A 19,545-nucleotide genomic window follows, 5' to 3' on the forward strand; every position below is an offset into this window, starting at 1 on the left:
AAAAACACTTCCCATTAGAGGTGGGCCTAAAGCGCATGATTTTAATAGTTTCAATAGCTCATGTGGATAGGACGACAATAGCTCTGTCAGCGTTTAGAATCAGAATCAGTTTTATTAGCCAAGGAATTTGTCTTTCTGATTTTAAAAACCTGAATAAGACCCCTGTGTTGCCCATTTTCTAACCCCGAATAGTTGGTCGTATAACATATCAGGGTACCCCCGTTGAACGGAACTTTGGTTTGTGTTCCACGCATGCTCTATTCAAAAAGAATCTTGGTTTGAACTACTTGTATGCGTGGCAGCCATCTTACGTTGCCACTTGTTAAATGAGCCCAACTTGAATACATTGATTCGTCTGCGTTAATTTCACATTATTTTCTGTTTCAACGGCAAAAATGCCACAGTGTTTATATATACACATTACGTCATCCTCTTAAAATAATTGCTTAAGTTATTAATTTTTTTTGTGCAAAAATTGTTTTTTGCATAAATCCTCTCCTTGATGCAAGTCTATATGCGCAATGATGTTATCTGTGTCGCGGTTTCGATCAAAATACGTATGCATGAGTATATTTGTCCCCTCAAGCAAGTAAACGAATATTTCAGAAACCATCATTTTAACCTTAACCTGAATATTGATTGCATGTAAATGCAAAAAAATAATATGAAAATAATATTGACCAACAGAGGGAGACAGAACGGTAAGCTATCAGCGCCCCGAGTTATTTAGATGAGAAAAGATAAAATATGGAAGGGGTGGGAGAACAAGGCACAACTTCTGCTTCCTTAAAGAGGGAGCACAGCATGAACCTGGAAAAAGCCCGAGCAGTCCAGGACAATAATCTTCTCTAGGACGCTTGGTGCTATGCTAACTGAAGTGTGCCCAAAAATGATTCCGAATTTATTTTGCATTTGTACCATAACAGACTTGGCTTGGTGAAGGCGGGGCTTAATGGAAATGCTCTGCTTGAACTACTGAGATGTGCTTGTGTTGGATCCAGTATACCTGAAATGTTTTTGGTGTATAAGAATTATGTTGGCGGCAGGTTTTCACATGCCGCCTGTCAGTGGAGGAGCTCTGGCTCGAACGGTTCCGCAGCTGACATCACAGTCTATTTATTTTTCATGGCCAACATCTGCTTGGCTTGCTACAGTGTCATTACGATTTGCATCAGCTCAACAGATTCCTTGTATAAATGTGATACGTTGAAGGTGATTACAGTAGTATGCAAAAAGGGGGGTTTCATCAAGCGTGCTTAAGGATGGCATCCTTCATGTGGACATAAAAACAATATTTGGCATAAATTGCTCCCCATATAAAAAAAAAAAATCAATTCCAGTTCCAGCTTAAAAAGTGATTTTCTTTTCAATTGTAAAATGAAGAAAACGTTTTTATTTCTTCAACAGACAGCTGGCTTTGGCCCAAAAAGTAATAGTGTGCGTCAATGCAGTCTCTGTAGGATTTTCCTTGATATAGTTATGAGGGATTTTACAACCAAAGGAGGCACTGGACAGTTTTGCAACTCGAGAAGAAAAAAAAAACGTATCAAGAGTAAGTGGACAGTGTGTCAAAGTGTCATGCCCTTTCTCTTGAATGTGTTCCAACTGGAAAAGCCACCATAGTGCGCACACCTAATTCAAACAATGACACACTTTTTTATGACATATTTGCATTCAAAGTAAGCGGAAAGACAGCCCATTCACAGGTGAATGCCTGCGGCTTTAACTGTGTGGGCTGCGTGTAAGGTAGCATTAAATAAAAGATTAACCTCCTTGTCCCTGGTGTGTTATGAGAACACTATGCAGACACAAGCCAGCAGGTAAGCAGGCAGGGCAAGTTGTGGGGAGCAAAGCCAGACACCCAGAGGTAGCTTTTCAAACGCTTCAAGTCAGCCAGTGTGACAGGTGGAGCTCATGTCTCCGCCCAGCCAGGCCTCACGCCACGCTGCCATCTTCAGAGCTGACAGGAAACTCGGGAAGACCAAGCATATTTCACATATTTCTAAGAGTGTGAACATTTAGATTTTGTAAACATTTACATTTAGAACAGATTTAAAATTTGCGATTAATCGTGAATAACAAATTACGATTACAAATTTTAATCGCCGGACACCCCTGATTTTTTTATTCAACCCAAAACATGGCCGCGATATTCACAAAGAGAGGCTGTTGTCGTCCCATTCACTGACTGCACCCATTTCGTCAACAGAGACTCCTCACGCTTACCTTTCAATCAATTGTAATTGGGGATTGTGGGAATAAACGCATTTTATTGATCACTAACTTATTTTATTGATCACTAAGCAGTGTTGATCCTACGCTCTGTTGAATGTGATTCTCCAATAAGTCTTGCTGAATGTATTAGCAAATGAACAAGTGTTAGCAAGGTAGTATACAATACTCGCCAGTTTTGAGCAGATTTACGACAATTGAGTTTCATTGGCCCGCTTCCTCGCTGCTTGGAAAATCCCACCTAAGGGGGATATCGGGCAGAGGGAGACCATGGTGATGATAACAGCGTGCGGGATCCCAGTGTTATTTTGATACACAACAGCCTCCATTATCCTAGTGCGCCTGACTCCATTTTGTGGCCTATTACGGCAAAAGAGGGAAATGACTCTGAAGAGGAAAAACAGTATCCTCTAAACTTGGCTTGGACTTCTCTGGTCAATGGCCACGATATATTTGTCATGGCTCCCAAAATGTAACTTTAGAGGGAATCAAATGCAGTGATTTTATCCACACAACATATTTATTCCAGTGTTGATGTCTTGTTTGCCCGCCTGCTCTCTCACTGTTTGGTGATCGCTGCTGCTGCTTGTTTGCTCTTTAATGAGATTATCAGAAGAGGAGTGTCAGTAAGTAGGATCTAAAATGAAAGCCATTATGGAGCATTATCCAAGAGATGCACCCAACCCACCCCCTCCCATGATCCATCTGCTGTACGGCCACCCACACTGCCACCACGACGAGATTACAGCCGTGATTAGCGGCAGGAGGTTCCGCTTAATTCAAACAACTCCGGAGAACATGTGGCACTTTGCTGCATTGCTGAGTCGCAGAGCTTGAAAGCACACTGAGAGCAGAGATGCTACAAGAGCCACCGCTGCAGCTGTCTACTGCGTCAACAGTGTCTTTACTGTTTATCGAGCAAATAGGAGCAAATACAAAACTACTTTTGAAATACTTTGGCTTGGTGTTTTGGGAGGAAACTATTTGTAATTGACACTTCAGTGTGCTCCACTAATGATACAGTGAAAAGAGCAGAGGCCCTAGAATTGAACCCTGTGGAACACCATACGTTCCGTCATAGGCCTACATGTGAACTGATATTCGTCCGACCACTTTCTTTAACTCATTCCCTGCCATTGACGGCTATATATGTCAAAAATTCATTTTAACTATTTCAATTAGTTTAACATTTTTCCACTTTTGTTAACAAGAGTATGAAAACCTAGAAAAATGTTTTTAATTGTACATTTCTAACATAATTTATTTATTATATATTTCTAAAAATTTTGATTAATCGTGAGTTAACTATTGAAGTCATACGATTAATTACAATTACAAATTTTAATCGCCTGACGTGATTTAAAAAAAAAAAAGATTAGTAAAAATTAGGGGCGTCAGGCGATTATATTTTTTTATTGTAATTAATCACATGAATTCACTAGTTAACTCACGACTAATCACACATTTGTATCTGTTCTAAATGTACAATTAAAAAAAATCAAGGTTTTCATACTCTTGCTAACAAAAGTGGGAAAAAATGTTAAACTAATAGAAATAGTTAAAATTAATTTTTGACGCCTGTAGCCGTCAATGGCAGCGAATGGAACAGAACACTTGAAACAGACTCAACGAACCGAGTGAACCCAGGTTAAGAACCACTGTTGGATGTTAACATTTTTACAAACATCCCATGTGTTTTACATGTGCTGTGGCCATATTTTCCATATGAAAGTAATAAATACTAAAAAGATGGTACAGAGCGAGGTCTTGCGGTCTCCATTGCGTACCTGTGATCTTGTCGCGAACCAGTTTGCAGGATTCGATCTCTCCGATGCTACCGAAGAGGCTGCGGAACTCCTCCTGGGTCATGTTCTGTGGCAGGTAGTTGACAATGAGGTTGGTCTTGCTGTCGTCGTTTGTCGGCCCGGTCTGCATGGGCGAGGGGCAGCCGCGGCTGTTGGTGGTTGGCCCGTTGGCTGTGGTGCCTCCTCCGCTTGGCCCGTTTGAAACCGGAGCCTCCATGTTACTGATGATCTGAGAGAGGTGAGGAAGAAGAGAGAGAGGGAGAGAAGATGGATTCATTAGTCTAGATTGTGTTTTTGGGTTAATAAATGCAATAAAAACACATTTTAAATATTTTTTCTGTTCTATTTACACAAAAAAACAGACCCGATTATGACAATATGAATTTGCTGTTTATATACCCGACATGGCCAAATATTGAAATTAGCAAATTTTCTGTTCTTAAAACATTTTTTTTTACAACAAAAATAGCAACAACATTTTTTACAGTATTTTGCTACAATTAGGGAGTCAATACATATCTAACACATGCGGTGCAATATGATTCAAGGACGGTTCGATTTTAAAGTCCAACAATTTCATTTGGTTCGATTTAGCGGGATTATGGTTCAATTCAATATAGTACGACTGAGTTCAATGAAGTATGATGCGATGAGTTTCCTGTTGTCATTTAACATAAATATTAATGAACTTGTCAGCACCGTAAATGTGGCATTTCCTTGAAAGATACAGCATATCTCTCCAATAAAAGATGGTTGGATACGTATCACAAAATATTTGAAATTGGAATGATTTGATTCAGTTGGGTCAATAAGGGATCGACCTGCTACCTGGGTCCATTTGAACCAACTTTCATTAAAAAAAAAATTTTGTTCAAAGTGACCCAATTTTTGAGGTTGTTTTGCATAAAATTACCCATTTTTTTGTGCAAAAATAACTCCGGGTCAAATTGACCCAAGAAGGGGATTCGTTCATTTTTTTCCAATTAGGTCATTTTTGACCCAATTGTTTTTATAGTGCATATTTAAGTCAAATCCTATTTTATGATTCAAAACGCTTTTTTGTTACACTCCTAGCACCAATATTGTGTAATTTACATCTTTTTTAACCCATTTTATTTATTTTCTTATTTCCCAGTTCCTTTTATCATAACTTCTTTTAGCTTTGTTTTTTGGCTTTTATTCTGTTTATTATTATTATTATTTTTTTTATTTTTATTTTGTTGTCTTTTAGTTTTTAGCTCCAGTGTTTTGTAGGTGCCTATCCTCACATGGTTTCTCTGTGCCCCGCCATATTTTGTTGTTGTTGTGTATGTGTGTGTTTTTCTTTTTATTGTATTATGGGTGTTTTACTTGTTTAGCACATTGAGTAGCATTTTAATATATGAAAGGTGCTATATAAATAAATTTTGATTGATTGATTGATAAAAGATACCCGTTCAATGAATAAAAACATAACTCTATAAAGCAGTACCCTATTTTGGCACGATAACTTCAATTATATCCCGTGACCTAGACCAAACGATTGTGATTCAAAGGTGTATCAAGATCAAAGTATTCTACATTTTAGCAACTGGGGCACTCCTTTAACCAAATACTGCATTAAGCTGCTGCTGCTGCTGCTGTGGCACAGAAAAGTTCAGACTCTTCTTCTCAGGTTTTGAAGAGCATCTCAGGATCAAAGTGTTCTCAGAGGAACTGTGAGCTTGCATAAGTGTGTGAAAATAAGCTAAAAAAAAAAAGAGGGAGGAGTGAGAGTCAGAAATTGGGGGAGGAAGATGTAGGTTGCTTTTGCACCAGTGCCTTCTGACGGGTTTTTAAATAGACTTGTCACCTGTCGTTGAATATTACTCTCCCAGAGTAAGGGGCGGAGTCACACATTTGCATACGATTTGTAAATAAAGCGTGAATGTGTCTGAGGAAGACAGCTCGGAAGACGCTTCCCTAGACAAATAAGGAGGAAGAGGTTCTCAAATTGAGGAGTTGAGTTAAGTACAGAATATGTCCATTTCATAGCAATACATCATTAGCACTGGAAGTGACAGTCAGTCGTCAGTTACAAAGTTGTCTTATTCCATGCAGTCTTTTGTGATTTCTGAATGCACCCATTCTGAGCTACAATCTAGTAAAACATATTACACACTATTTTTTTTTTAAATCATAATACATTATACCAAAAGTCAAACTAAAATGCCATTCGGATTTTAGCAGATGCAAAACTATTGTTATCGTCATCAGTGTGATGGTGCCCCTGTTTACTCATTCAGGCGTGCATCTATTTTTATTCTGAAGTACACACAGGCAGACTGAACTTGGAAGTAGACAGTAAAAGAAGCACACCCACTTTATTTCTATTTCTGGAATAACCCAAACAACAAACAAAAAAAGTGTGCTAATTATATACCAAAAAAGGTGCTATCAATTCATTTTTTAATTAATTTGTCAAGTTGTGATGAACAGCATTAATATACTGTATATGTATATATTATTTAATTATTATCTATTTGTTGTACAAATAAATAGTCATTATTCATACACATATAAAACACATTATGGTAATTAACTGTAGTTAATTATAATTGGAGCAGAAGGGACCATATGTGTTTTTTTTATCAGCATGATTATAACTGGGAGCAGATTAATATGATTGTTTATTGTCAAGGATCTAACTTTTTACAAAGACATTAAAAATCCCATTTATTTTCATTTAGTATGTTGCTACTACCGCCATCCTCTCATTATGCAGTTCACACAAACACACACACATACAGACACACACTATGGGCCTGCACTGGTTCCCAGAGTGAGTTAGAACACACACACACAAACACACGCACGTACACACACACAGAAAAAGGAGAGAACAATGGGCCTGAACCCACAGCAAAAAGGGGAGAAAAAAGACGTCTAAAAGCTCTCAAGATGAGAGCTGAATGCAAATGGTTCTTTTGACAGTATCCTTCCCTGCTCGTCTCTCTACCACAACAAAGACAGCCACAGTGTGAGTGACGGAGTGTGTGTGTGTGTGTGTGTGTGTATGGATTGGAGAACGCCAGAACAGTATGTAACCATAACACAGTTGACTGAAGAGGGCCTTATTATTAAATGTGTTTGCATCCCTTGCTGAGCGGCTCCAGTCTAACCCAGCCTTTCAACTCGATGGGACACTTTTCCAGAAGTTTGGCCACCAAAATGGCTGCCTCCAATTAGCGGGGACCAGCAAAGCCTGAGCGCACATTTGTATGTCCCTGCATGTCTATGCCCACCAGCGTTTCTGTTCTTAGCATGCCACTTCATTGTAGTTAACACGCTGGCTGCTCCTCATCACCCACAGCGGAGCTCAGAGCTGTGGACAGAAGTTAAAGCACATCCTGTAGACTATACTCGAACTACCCTCTCAGATAGAAGTCTTTTGAGGAAGCTTTTTCTGCTCAGGCTACAATGCATAAAAAAAAATAAAATGCAGTAGACCCCAGTTACTATTTGCAATTGGGGCGTTCACAAATTCACCTGTCCTCGATTTTTTTTTTCTGTAGTAACTCCTCTATTTGCGATTTTCTGCAATGTGGCAAAAAAAAGAAAGAAGGAAAAAAAAAAGTCTGAAAATATTTATTTTGTGGCAAAATACTGTTTGTATTTTGATACTTATTGTAATAGCATTTCATTAATGACTTGACAGTAAGTACGCCCAAAAAAATCATACTAGTTATTTGAAAGGTAGGTTGGACGATTTGGAAAATGTGTTTGTTTTGATACTGAAATCACGATTAACATACACGGTTATTCACAGAATTAAAAACATTGTATTTATTGAAGAACTAAAACTCAATTTGATTACAACTCAAAAGAACCAGAAAGTACATTATTAACAAGTAAAATAATACTATAAAAAAAAAAAGCATAATTAAATAAATACCTGTTGTTCCTGCTATACACACCATGGCCTCTTAGGGGCACTGTGGTGCAGGGCATGCATCGACATACACAATTGTGTTCAGATTTAAAAAGAAAAAAAGAAGAAAGTGTCAATTTAACTTTCTTAAAATAACTCATACACAGATTAGGAAGTATATATATATTGCTTTGATTATTGTTATCTTACCTTTCTGTATGTGTTACGACAGCGTTTATGTGTGAATCATATGAAGGAATCTCACTCTAAGAATTGGATGCTATTTTTCTATTAGCCAGTCAATAGGCGCTTCCATTCACTGCTGGCATTAGCACTAGCGATTTTTCTAAAAACAAAGTAGGTCTCCATTTAAAATATGCAATGTGTGTGATTATTTTTGGTGTGTGTTTAGTTTTACAGTAAACGAAACTAGGTTGTCGTTAAACAACTTAACGCACGCTCAGGGAAGGCAGACTAACATACATGTCACACACCTGCTGCTAGCAACACGGTGCATTCAGGGGTCTTGTACATGGCAGGAAGATGCATACACATACGGCACATTTGATTATAATATTCTCAGGATGGTGAGAAGCCAAAACCAAAATCACGATTGTATATTTATCTAAGTGGAAGTTCTGCCTATACACGAGCTGACTCGCTCACTCAATCACCAATTTAACAATAGCAATGTTAGACTTGTGATTGACAGTGAGCTGGAGTGGGTAGATAGCCTAATGGTGATACACATGTCTGCTGTGACTGCTTTGGCTCATGACCGTTTTGCCAAACTAGGACTAAACACAACATCAAAACTAGTGGAATCGGTAACAACAGCTCAATCGGCTTGGGTAGATTTTCTTTGGGTACTCCGGCTTCCTCTCACGTTCCAAAAACATTTACGTTAGGTTAATTGAAGACACATATTTGCCCACAGGTATGAATGTGAGTGTGAATGCTAGTTTCTTTATATGTGAACTGTGATTGTCTAGCAATCAGTTGGACTAGGAAAAGCAAGAAAGTGCTGTCGAAAATGAATGGATGGGTATAGCAGTGATTTTGTCAAAACACCTCAAGGATAAAAGAAAACAGCACATTTCACACACACCCTATTTTTGTCTTGCTGAAATTAGCCAGTTTTGAGGTTTACGAGCAAGGCGGCTGCATGTTGAGCTGAGCTCCGAGTCTAAAAATGTGAGAGAGAACTGCGAAGCCCATGCAAGCCACCAGCAAGGATTGCATTTTCCCTCAAGGAGTCAGCACTTCACCAGCAAGCCGCAAAATTACACGTCAATTAGCGTGAGCACACAGTGGACATATCGCCAAACACACCCCACACTGTGTTGACAACTTCACTGAGCAATCAATTATGTGCTTCTTATCACAAGCTAACAATGACAGCTAATGCTATCCTGTGTAGCCAATGAGACGAAATGCAGCTCTGCTTAACGTTTGACATTGACATAGTGTTGTCCGACAGTGGCTTTTTTTTTTTTAAGAAAAAAAAACATTAGCTTGACCCAGAAACATTTTATTTATTTCATCAATTAATCGCTCAGCACCGATGGATGCATAGGTTCTAATAACGCCAGTCTTATAATAAGGACAATTTTCATTTAAATTAGTCAATTTAACTCAACTGAAAAAGTAATAGACATTAGCGGCATTGTTTTGCTTTTTACTCATCCAGTCACAAAAGTCCCATCCTCCATCACATCCTACTCCTTTCATCTCTTCATCCATCCATCCATGCTTTTTTTCCAACTGTGTCAGTCAGCAGTATCACTATTGGCGTGTAATTGTGTAAACACAATAGAATATCAGATCATATTACTTGATGGTTGTGTAAAACGCCCGGGCCATCCATTTGGCAGCAGCAGTAGTCTCCTTACCATCTTTGGCTGTGTCAGCAATCCCTTCTCTGCCCAGCCCTGGAGCTGCGGGAGCTCTGCCTGACGCCACTGTGTCTCTGTCGACCCCTATGGAGCGGAGCACATGGAGGGAGGGAGGGATGCACAGCCCACCGTCAGCATCATACACTCACTTTGCACTTTGTTTAGGGTAGCATTTGGAATTTGGTGCTCTTTTGATGGGAGGAAGTGAGAGGAAGGGGGGTGGGGGTATGGCAGCTCACAAGAACCATGTAGTCATTCAACCATTAAAGGGAAGTCAACCCCAAAAATTGTTTTTGACATTAATATGTTCTATGCAGCCTCACTGGTCTAAATATGGTATTCTGGTTAATATTGTATTAGTGGAATATGAGTTAGGCAGCAAAATACAGCCGTTTTTATCAATTTCAGGGGGCGGCCATTTTGCCACTTCATCAATGTTGTAGCAACCAATAACAGCTCTGCTTCAGAAAACAGATGAGCTGTGATTGGTAGTTGCCTGAGCCCTGAGACACATTGATGTCATCTTCAGTCGACAGCAAGTGGCAAAATGGCCGCCCCCTGAGATGGATAAAAACGGCTGGTTTTTGCTTCATAACTCTTATTCCACATATGTAATGTTAATGAGAATGTCATGTTTAGACTAGTGAGGTCACATATAACATATTACTGTGAATAAATGTTTAAGGTTGACTTCCCCTTTAAAACAAAAATGGCTCAGTAGAAATGGTGGTAATAGTAAAAACGTATTGGGACATCGACCTGCACATTACAGTAAAGCTCGTATAACACTGAGGGGCAAACATTTGCGACACTATTGAATGTTGAGTTCATGTCAGGCTTTGTTCAAAGTCGCAGCATTTCCTAAACATTCTCTAAACAGTCTTAATGGTTTCCCAACTGTCTTAGTGGTCTTTCTTGTCACAAATATTTTTTTAACATGCTCAACATTACCTTTAGAAAACCCATTAAGACTGTTTCTTGTTCAAAGTTGCAGCATTTCCTAAACGTTCTCTTAATAGTCTTAATGGTTTCCTAAATAGTCTTAATATATTCACAACTGTCTGAGCGATCTTTCTTGTCGCAAGGAAATTTTTAACATGCTCAACATTACCTTTAGAAAACCATTAAGACTGTTTTGTGTTCAAAGTTGCAGCATTTCCTAAACATTCTCTAAACAGTCTTAATGGTTTCCTAAACAGTCTTAATGGATTCCTAAACAGTCTTAGTGGTCTTTCTTGTCGTAAGGACATTTTCAACATGCTCAACATTACCTTTAGAAAACCATTAAGACTGTTATGAGAACATTTAAGAAACATTGCGCCCTTGAACAAACCCTGACGTGAAATCAACATCTGCTAGAGTCGCAAACATTCATCCCTCAGTGGGATATGGGCTTAAGTGAAAATGAAACTAGATCATTTGAAGCAATAACAGTTTTCATTCTTCTCAAAGACTCTCCACAAGAAATTAGCTGGCATACAATCTCCGTTTCCGCTCAACCCTTTGTTGAGCTTATTTTTCCAAACTTATCCATCCATAAAAAACACAAAAATCAATGAAAATGTACTGGTAGTCATCCCCTGACTGACTCTAAAAGGAGTGTAATAGCATTGCCTCAGAGTTCATCTGTTGCCGTGGATTTCAAGAAGCTCCACAATGACTGGGAAAAAAACAACACACTAATTGTGTGTGTAGCAAGCAGTACATTGGTGTGGTCCCCGCAATGACCTTGGCTTTATGAGTTTATAATGAGGGTTTCCCTCTTGCTATCCGCGGGTAAACAAGCCTGCGGTTGAAGACACAGAAATGTCACAAATGAGCAGGAAGTCTGTTCAGCAGCTCTCAAGAGCCGAGCGGGTGGGGGGCATTAATGCCTACAGCTATGGGTGCCACTAGCAGCCAATTTAGCAGGAGAGGGGAAGGAGAGGCGGGATGACCTCTGCTTTCATTTACTCCTTCAGAGGGATGAGGAGAGGGAGCGGCCGATCAGTTGGAAGGAAGAAGAAAAAGGAAAGGATGAGTAATGTGGAAGACACTTCCCATGCTTCAAAGAAAAGGAGAGATGAGGTCAAAGAGAGATAGAGAGCGAGAAAGACAGAGTCTGTACTGCACATGTTCGCTTGTCAATGTGTCTTGTAAACGTGGCAGAGAATGCATAATGGAGGTCGAAATGAGAATGGAGTGTCAAAAAGAAGGAGGACCCACCGGGACAAATAGGTCAGTGGTTGTCCAAGGTGAAATAAGAGTATTGAGCCATCTTTGTTTTAGTCTGGTTCAAACTGTCTTGTGTATATACAGTCAAACTGATTATTTTAAAATGGTTTCGCAAGACATGAAAACCATTCCGACAATGAAACTAATGAGTGAAACATTTGTACAGTGGAACCTCCAGTGTCGCTGGTCAAAAATTAGCTCGGATGTACAAACAATTTAATCTGTCATCTTCGGCCATTAAATATCATTTTATGCTAGCTTAATTATCAAATGTAACAACAAAAAAAAAAGTGTAGCAGTTGAATCTCCAAAATTTTAGTTTTGAACTTTAAAGCAGTATAGCAAGAATATATTTGTATTTGCTAACACTAGTGAAAACATGGCATTGATTCATAATGTGTTTCAGTTGTGTATCAGCTTCAGACCAGAAGTGACGTGGAAACTACAGTAGCGTGTGGCATACTAATGTAGCGGGCCATTGAACTGCGTCGGTGCGTCGGCGGACAGATTATGGAAAGCGATGGATTTGATCATTCCATCCTGTTTACATTCATGGCTGGAATGGAAAATTTGTCATCAAAGGAAGCGTAGTGAAGAGTAAAATCGCTGCATCAACGATCCAGATCAGCTTACAAATTGTTTCGAGCTTGTATCTTTAACTCGTTTGCTCCCAAAAACGTATAAATACGTTCTAGTTTAAATATTACCATGGTCCCAAAAACGTATGTATACGTTTTTTTTAATGTTTTTTTTTTATGCTGCAGCATACAGAAGGCTTTGATGCTGCCTCTGAACTGAAGTGAACGCTTGAAGCAATGGTAGTTATTACAAAAACGGCCAGCAGGTGGCAGCAGAGTATAAGAGATCAACCAGGGCCATGTTGCAAAAAGGCTCTTTTGCCCACTGTTTTGAACAGGTTTGTGAATAATGATGAAACTTCCTCCTTTGCCTCTCAACTGCAAAGAACAGTTGAAGAAATGGTAGTTATTACACAAACGGCCAGCAAGGGGCAGCAGAGAAAAAGAGATCAACCAGGGTCATGGTGAAAAAAAAGCTCATTTACTCACAATTCTAAATAGATTTGTGAATAATGATGAAACTTAGTTATATTCTAATGCTAATTGCTGCAAAACGGAAACAGATAGAAATATACCTGATTTCCCGATGAAAGAAGAGATACTAATCTTTCTTTTGGTAGGTTCTATTTTTTTATAGCAATAGAACACAATATTCTGTGGGCCTTGGCAAATCAGACAAAATCCAGTAAAACAGCCGGGAGCGAAGGAGGTTGCTTCAGTGAAAATGGCTGGCAGTGAATGAGTTGTTTTTTATTTTGATGCCGACATTTTTAATTGTATTTAAATTTGTGTTCCTTTTATGAATATCGGCTCCAAATATCGGTTATCGGCCTACTTGACTACTAATATTCGGTATTGGCCCTGAACAAAAGATATCGATCCATCTCTATTTATGATCATGGTTTATTGTGTAGCTAGGGCTGCTCAATTATGAAGAAAATATTAATCACAATTAATTTGATAATAATTGAAATCACAATGAGGACAATCATTTGCTGTTTGGTACAAAACAAGAACACGTTTAAACATGTAAAAAATATTAAGACAAATCAATTTCTTTGAAACACTATAATTATACAAGTTCCTTTTGTATTAAACAAGATTTATTGAAACATTTTTTTTCTCATTTTAAAATAAAAAAAAGGTGCAAATACACAAATTTAAACAACTCAAATTTAATATTATTAATCTTTTATTTTTGTTTACAATTATGCCGATTTTGTAATTGTGGAGGGTAATAATTTAAATAGTAATAAAATTTTGATTAATTGCACAGCCAATGTAGCTTTTTGGATTGTTTTTGGATTATGGCTGATATACATCACATTCTTGCCAATATCACAAAGTGAAAAGGCCTAAAATTGGCGATCCCATAGACAAGTAAATGCAATGTTTTAAACATTATTTTATTAAACAAACACTTTGCAGATTTAAGCATAAAGCATCTGATAAAGATGATACATGCACATTTTAACTATAACAGTTTATAGCTCTAGCTATAATATCTATATGCATCACATCAGCTGCATGTTTGTAACTATGTTTGTCTGCATTGTCCCTGTCAAATAAAGTTTTGAATTGACATTTTGGGTTTGGTAGTTACATTAATCTCAAACAGCCTTTGATAAAATACCGACAATGCCGACAACAACTGACTAATCAATTGCCAACTAGCGTCTAGCATAAGAGGCTAAAGTCATTTTAAGTGAGCAGCATATAGCTTTACAGCTTTAAATGTACGAAAATATAAGTGAATATTTTTGTCTGCTCTCTCATAATGCCACATCAGAAGCAAAATGTGTAGAGTTGAGGTCTAGAGGTTCGCAATAAGCTGATTTCATAGATGTCAGACCTGAAATTGTCTTGAAAAATTGTACCTTAGGAGGAGGTTCCACTGTAATATTGTATTGCTTGTTATTCAGATGTGCTAAAAAGAAATGCGAAAACTGTTAATACTGGCTACACATTTTAGTCGCAAAGAATGATTCAAACGCCAAACTATGCAACAATCGCAAACTAAAACAATCACAAACCAAAACATGCACTATAATGTCCAAAACTATCACAAAGCCTACTGCACACCCTGCATGTTAAAATGACCAACTATTAAATACGACGCCGACAAGCTACCCTGAAAGAAGGAAACGTTAGGCAGAGGTGAAACATCAAAAGCTTTTTTTTTTTTTCACCCATTCTGCAAAGCTGTCGCTTCACATACCATGTCAGCGCGGTGAGGCAATGCGTGCCGCGACAAGCAGACAGTGCAGCGTCATCACAGCGTCTGCACACGTGGTGATCGCATGTAACAAGCAGCAAGCAGATGGACGTGAGCCTCCATTTGCCGGAGCGGAATATCAGCCCGTGCGACAATAGCCAATGCTCAACCATTCGTTAAAACAAACAGTACACACACACACGCACGCACGCGCGCGCGCGCACTGGCATGCAACTTCATCCGTCATATTCACACCCTCCTCGCGTTCATTCCATGCACGCATCTTTTGGATGAGATCTCAAATAAAGGCGCAATTTACATTCAGCAACCATTTAGATGGAAATCCGCTCATGGATACATTTTCAATTATTCAGGGAGTACATTTCAGCCTGTGCTCAGATGCTGGGAAAACCTATTATATAATCAATACACTCTATAGGGCCATTAATATTTGATGCGGCAAAAGTGCTTCCTGTCTCCTTGGAGTCCTGGCTGGTGGTGTCTGGGTGCTGCAATCTGCCTCCAGCAAGGGAAGGGAGTGCACATTTGTATTTGTCTGGCAGTCAAAAATACTAATGGAACAAACTTATCTCTGCTTTACTGTTTATGAGTCCATTTTTCCAAAGCGCTCTTCTAATGCAATACGCTCTCATAACTATATTTCACTTAGGACAGTTATGTGAACAATTTCCTAAGTCATCTCATCTCATTTTGACCTTTGTCACGCCACTGCGGCTTTTACAGCATCAAGCGGCGGCGGCACTACAGAGAGTGCTGAGCCAGTGCGAGCTTCGCTCTCCTCCTCTGTTTTAGCCTCGCAAAGCTCAGACAATCGATGCGGCCTGACTTGGCTGGGAAGAATGGAGGCTGCGGAGAATGCAGAGTAGACAGGATGCTGCAGGAGCTCTCCGCTGACACACACACACACACACACACACTGCTTGGCAGCTACAAAATGGAGCCAGCGTGCAAAGCATCTGACTCGCTAGACTTTTGGCTCACCGGCTTGCGTCTGATATTGCGATTTCCGTATGATGGGCGACTGTTTGATTGCAAAAGGACTATTTTCCAAGAAAAGAAGCAAACACGGCTTAAATTGAGTGGAATTCGAACGCCTAAAATGGTCGTTTCAAAATGGGCGGGCCATTTCCAGTGGCGCCTCGACTTACGAGTGCCACAACTTACGAGTCTTCCAAGTTACGAGCTGTTGATTTGGATTCCAAGAAAAAGACTCAACATAACTTTTTATCGAGCTTTCACAGTAGTCACACAGGGGCTCTACACAAAACCATAATACAATTACACACTTTAAGCCATTTTTAAGCCTCATTTTAAAATAGCGCCAAACAACTAATCAAATTCAATTGACATTGCAATTTAGTTGAATACAATTTTCAAATCACAAAAGCTTTGAAAAAAAAATGCTTTATTTTGGTTGTTTGGTATTGGTAGGGTTTCTATTTTTACATACATGTAGATTTTATTTATTTATTTAGTGTCAAGAGTAGTTCAGTGCTTAACTCATTTGCTCCCAAAAACATATAAAAATGTTCTATTTTAAATATTGCCATGGTCCCCAAAACGTATTTATACATTTTTTAAAAAGTTTTTTATACTACTAATACTAGAGCATACAGCTTTGATGCAGCCTCTGACCCGAAGAGGTCGCTTAAAGCAATGGTAGTAATTACAAAAATGGCCAGCAGGTGGGAGCAGAGTATAAGAGATCAGCCAGGGCCATGTTGCAACTATCTCTTTTTGCCAGTGTTTTGAAGAGGTTTGTGAATAATAATCCTTCCTTCTTTGCCTCTCGAATGCAAAGAACGGTTGAAGAAATGGTAGTTATTACACAAACGGCCAGCAGGTGGCAGCAGAGCAAAACAGATCAACCAGCGTCATGTTGAAAAAAAAAAAGCTAATTTACTCACATTTCTAAATAGATAGAAAAAAGAGACTCTTATATTTCTTTAAGTAGGTTCCATGTTTTTATAGCAATAGAACACAATATTATGTGGGGCTTGCAAAATCAGTCAAAATCCAGTAAAACAGCCGAGAGCAAAGGAGGTTGCTTCAGTGAAAATGGCTGGGAGTGAATGAGAGGTAAATAAAGTTTTTCATATTTTAACTCATGATTCATTTGCTTTTATTTTAGCGTATGCCTGATATATAATGTACAACAAATGTGTATAACAAATAGGGATGGGCGAGTACCGATACCTGGTATTGGTGCAACAATATCGACAGTATCTGCCGCCCTTTTCAGGTCGTTTTACGATCAGGAACTAGAAATTAGTAAAAGAATAGAAAATTGCCATCCATTTCATATAATCTTAAGAAAAAACGCTATATCGGCATATAGAGAACTTTCTTTAAAATGATCTGTCATTGTTTTCTGGGGGAAATGTTATGGTATCTGTACTTGGAATCGGTGTCTACTTATAAGGAGGAAGGAATCCCAAAACTTGTGAAGTGAACTTTGAAAATATAATCACATATTAAATTGCAATTGCAATATTGGGGATCACAGTTATTCAAAATCGGTCAGCCCTTATCTATGCTAAAGCCCAAACATGGTTTCAATTCCTTTGTTGTTATGATTCAACTATTCTATGTTCCGCTGCATGCTGCTTTGAAGCAGTGCTATAAAAATTACAGTGAAAACAAGAGATTAAAACAAGAACCAACACAGCACCAGGGTCAATTCCCGCCTATGTTTTTCTATGCATTCCATTGTATTAATGTCTTTCCTATGCCTTTTCTTCCTGTCTTTCCAACTTCACCAGCGTCGTGTGAGCTTGAAAATGTCCTGCAGGTCAGACAGATACTGCGCTGGATCAATTGGCGAAAGTAATCTAGGATACGCAAACACACACATACACACACTCACTCACACAAGCCTGCTCCTTTGTTGCACTCTCACCGGCCTGCCTCCAGTCTCATCGATCAGCATCTACTTTACCAAATGGATTCTTCTCCTTCGCCTCACTTCAATCTGTGTGACTCGGAATAATAAATGTTCCAGAACGCGCGAGATGTGTATCTAAGCAATTTTTCATTTAACTTTGGCTCGACTCCCACTGTCGTTTTTCTTCTTTCTTGTGACGATTCAGGCTTTCAGCGAGATCGATGCCGCTTTCCAACACCCCCTCACAGCTCCTGGGTAATCAACACATACTTGCATAAGGTCAGAGGTCACGCCAGGACAGGATGCAGCAGATTGCCCAAGGGATCTTACAGACGGTGTCTCTATCAATAGCTCATTTGGTTTACTCAAGATTTTCATTTGCGGTACTACGGTGGAAAATTAGAGCCACACATAAAAGAAAATAGTAAAATTATTACTATGTTAGCTACTTTTATTAGGTTTATGTTATTGAGTGTAACAATCCTCATCCAAATGCATGTACAGGTTTCTGATCATATCATTTAAACTTTATTCAGGTATTTTTTGTTTACTTTTTCTAATAAAATTAACACTTTGTTCTTATAAATTACCAATTTATTCACATATCATTGGGCTACATCTTTATTCATGTTAAATTATGACCCTTTCTCATATTAAAATTTCACTCTCACAATTTAAGACTTCCTGTTATGACTTTATTTGGGAAAAAATAATTAACTAAAAACAACTTGTAAAATGACAACTTTATTGTTGGGATGGGCAAATCCGTACTCTTTCATGCAATTTTAAGGAAAAATATTATAATGGGATTATATATAAGTCTTATATATAGGACTTTCTTTAAAATTATCTGTCATTCTTTATTTTTCTTTTAATTTTATGTATCAAAAGGACTGTACTTCAGTCAACTTCAGAAAAAAAGTAGTCTCGAACATTCTTTCTTTATTGTCATAAAATGCTAGTTTTATTTTTGTATTTTTTTTTATTTTTCTCATCAAATTTAGCACTGTGTTACAGAAAAACAATTTATTCAACTTGATTTTATTCATCTAAAATTCCAAATTTTTATTTTTTTATTACAACTTCCTTCTTATAACACTTTTCCCACCTAATATTATGATGCTCTCAGAAAATTACAACTTTATTACTATAATGCAACATCTTCATCTAAAATTCCAATTATTTCTCACCATAAAACTTCGGAGTTGTATTCCCTTTAATATCGCATCTGTACTGTAGTCACTTAAAATGACACTGACCTCATAGTTTACACCTTTGCAAATAATGAAAACTATTTGGCATAATATTGTCTTCATTCATGCACATATTGCCACTCTATCTATTGGGGGGGAAAAGCTCAATATTGTTAGTGTTTTGACAGAGAAATAGGCTTGGCTATTGTCATGTGCTCCTATTGGCTCAAGCATTATGGTCGATGTAATTCACAATGCTATATTTGGCGGGCCAAAAGTAAAAAAAAAATTTTTTTTATGGAGATGTTGAAAATGATATGCTTGTATGACTGATTTAAAGAAGGGATAACCAGCACAGTGGCCAAAATATTCCTAATTAAAATTAAACTGCACTAATAAAACAACCAACAGAGGGTGCTAGAGGTAAATAAATGGAAGACAAACTCGCCTTTTCAACAGATGTGCTGCTTTTAATATTGTGACATGACAACGACGATATTATGGCAACTTTAATATCACGATATGACAATATTGCAGTTAACGCTACATCCCTATTATTCTCATCAGATTACAAAACGATTTTCTTATAACTGTAATTAGTTTCTTCTCAAAAGTATAA

The 19,545-nt window shown here is 38.2% G+C and overlaps 1 protein-coding gene across 10 annotated transcripts in view; it reads right to left on the minus strand.

Moving 5' to 3' along the window:
• The window catches only part of elavl4 (ELAV like neuron-specific RNA binding protein 4), a 115,659-nt gene that overhangs the window by 52,041 nt on the left and 44,073 nt on the right, over positions 1-19,545 (minus strand). For 8 of the 10 annotated variants that reach the window (XM_077584568.1, XM_077584573.1, XM_077584572.1 and 5 more), the window contains 2 exons: positions 9,819-9,905; positions 4,020-4,266 (listed from right to left, as the gene is read on the minus strand). In XM_077584568.1, coding sequence (XP_077440694.1) covers positions 4,020-4,266; positions 9,819-9,905 — 334 coding nt within the window. The remainder of the gene's footprint in view (positions 1-4,019; positions 4,267-9,818; positions 9,906-19,545) is intronic. The other 2 variants (XM_077584575.1, XM_077584577.1) reach the window with 1 other exon arrangement.

This window comes from Vanacampus margaritifer, chromosome 13, assembly GCF_051991255.1.
Source record: "Vanacampus margaritifer isolate UIUO_Vmar chromosome 13, RoL_Vmar_1.0, whole genome shotgun sequence".
Classification (NCBI taxonomy): domain Eukaryota; kingdom Metazoa; phylum Chordata; class Actinopteri; order Syngnathiformes; family Syngnathidae; genus Vanacampus; species Vanacampus margaritifer.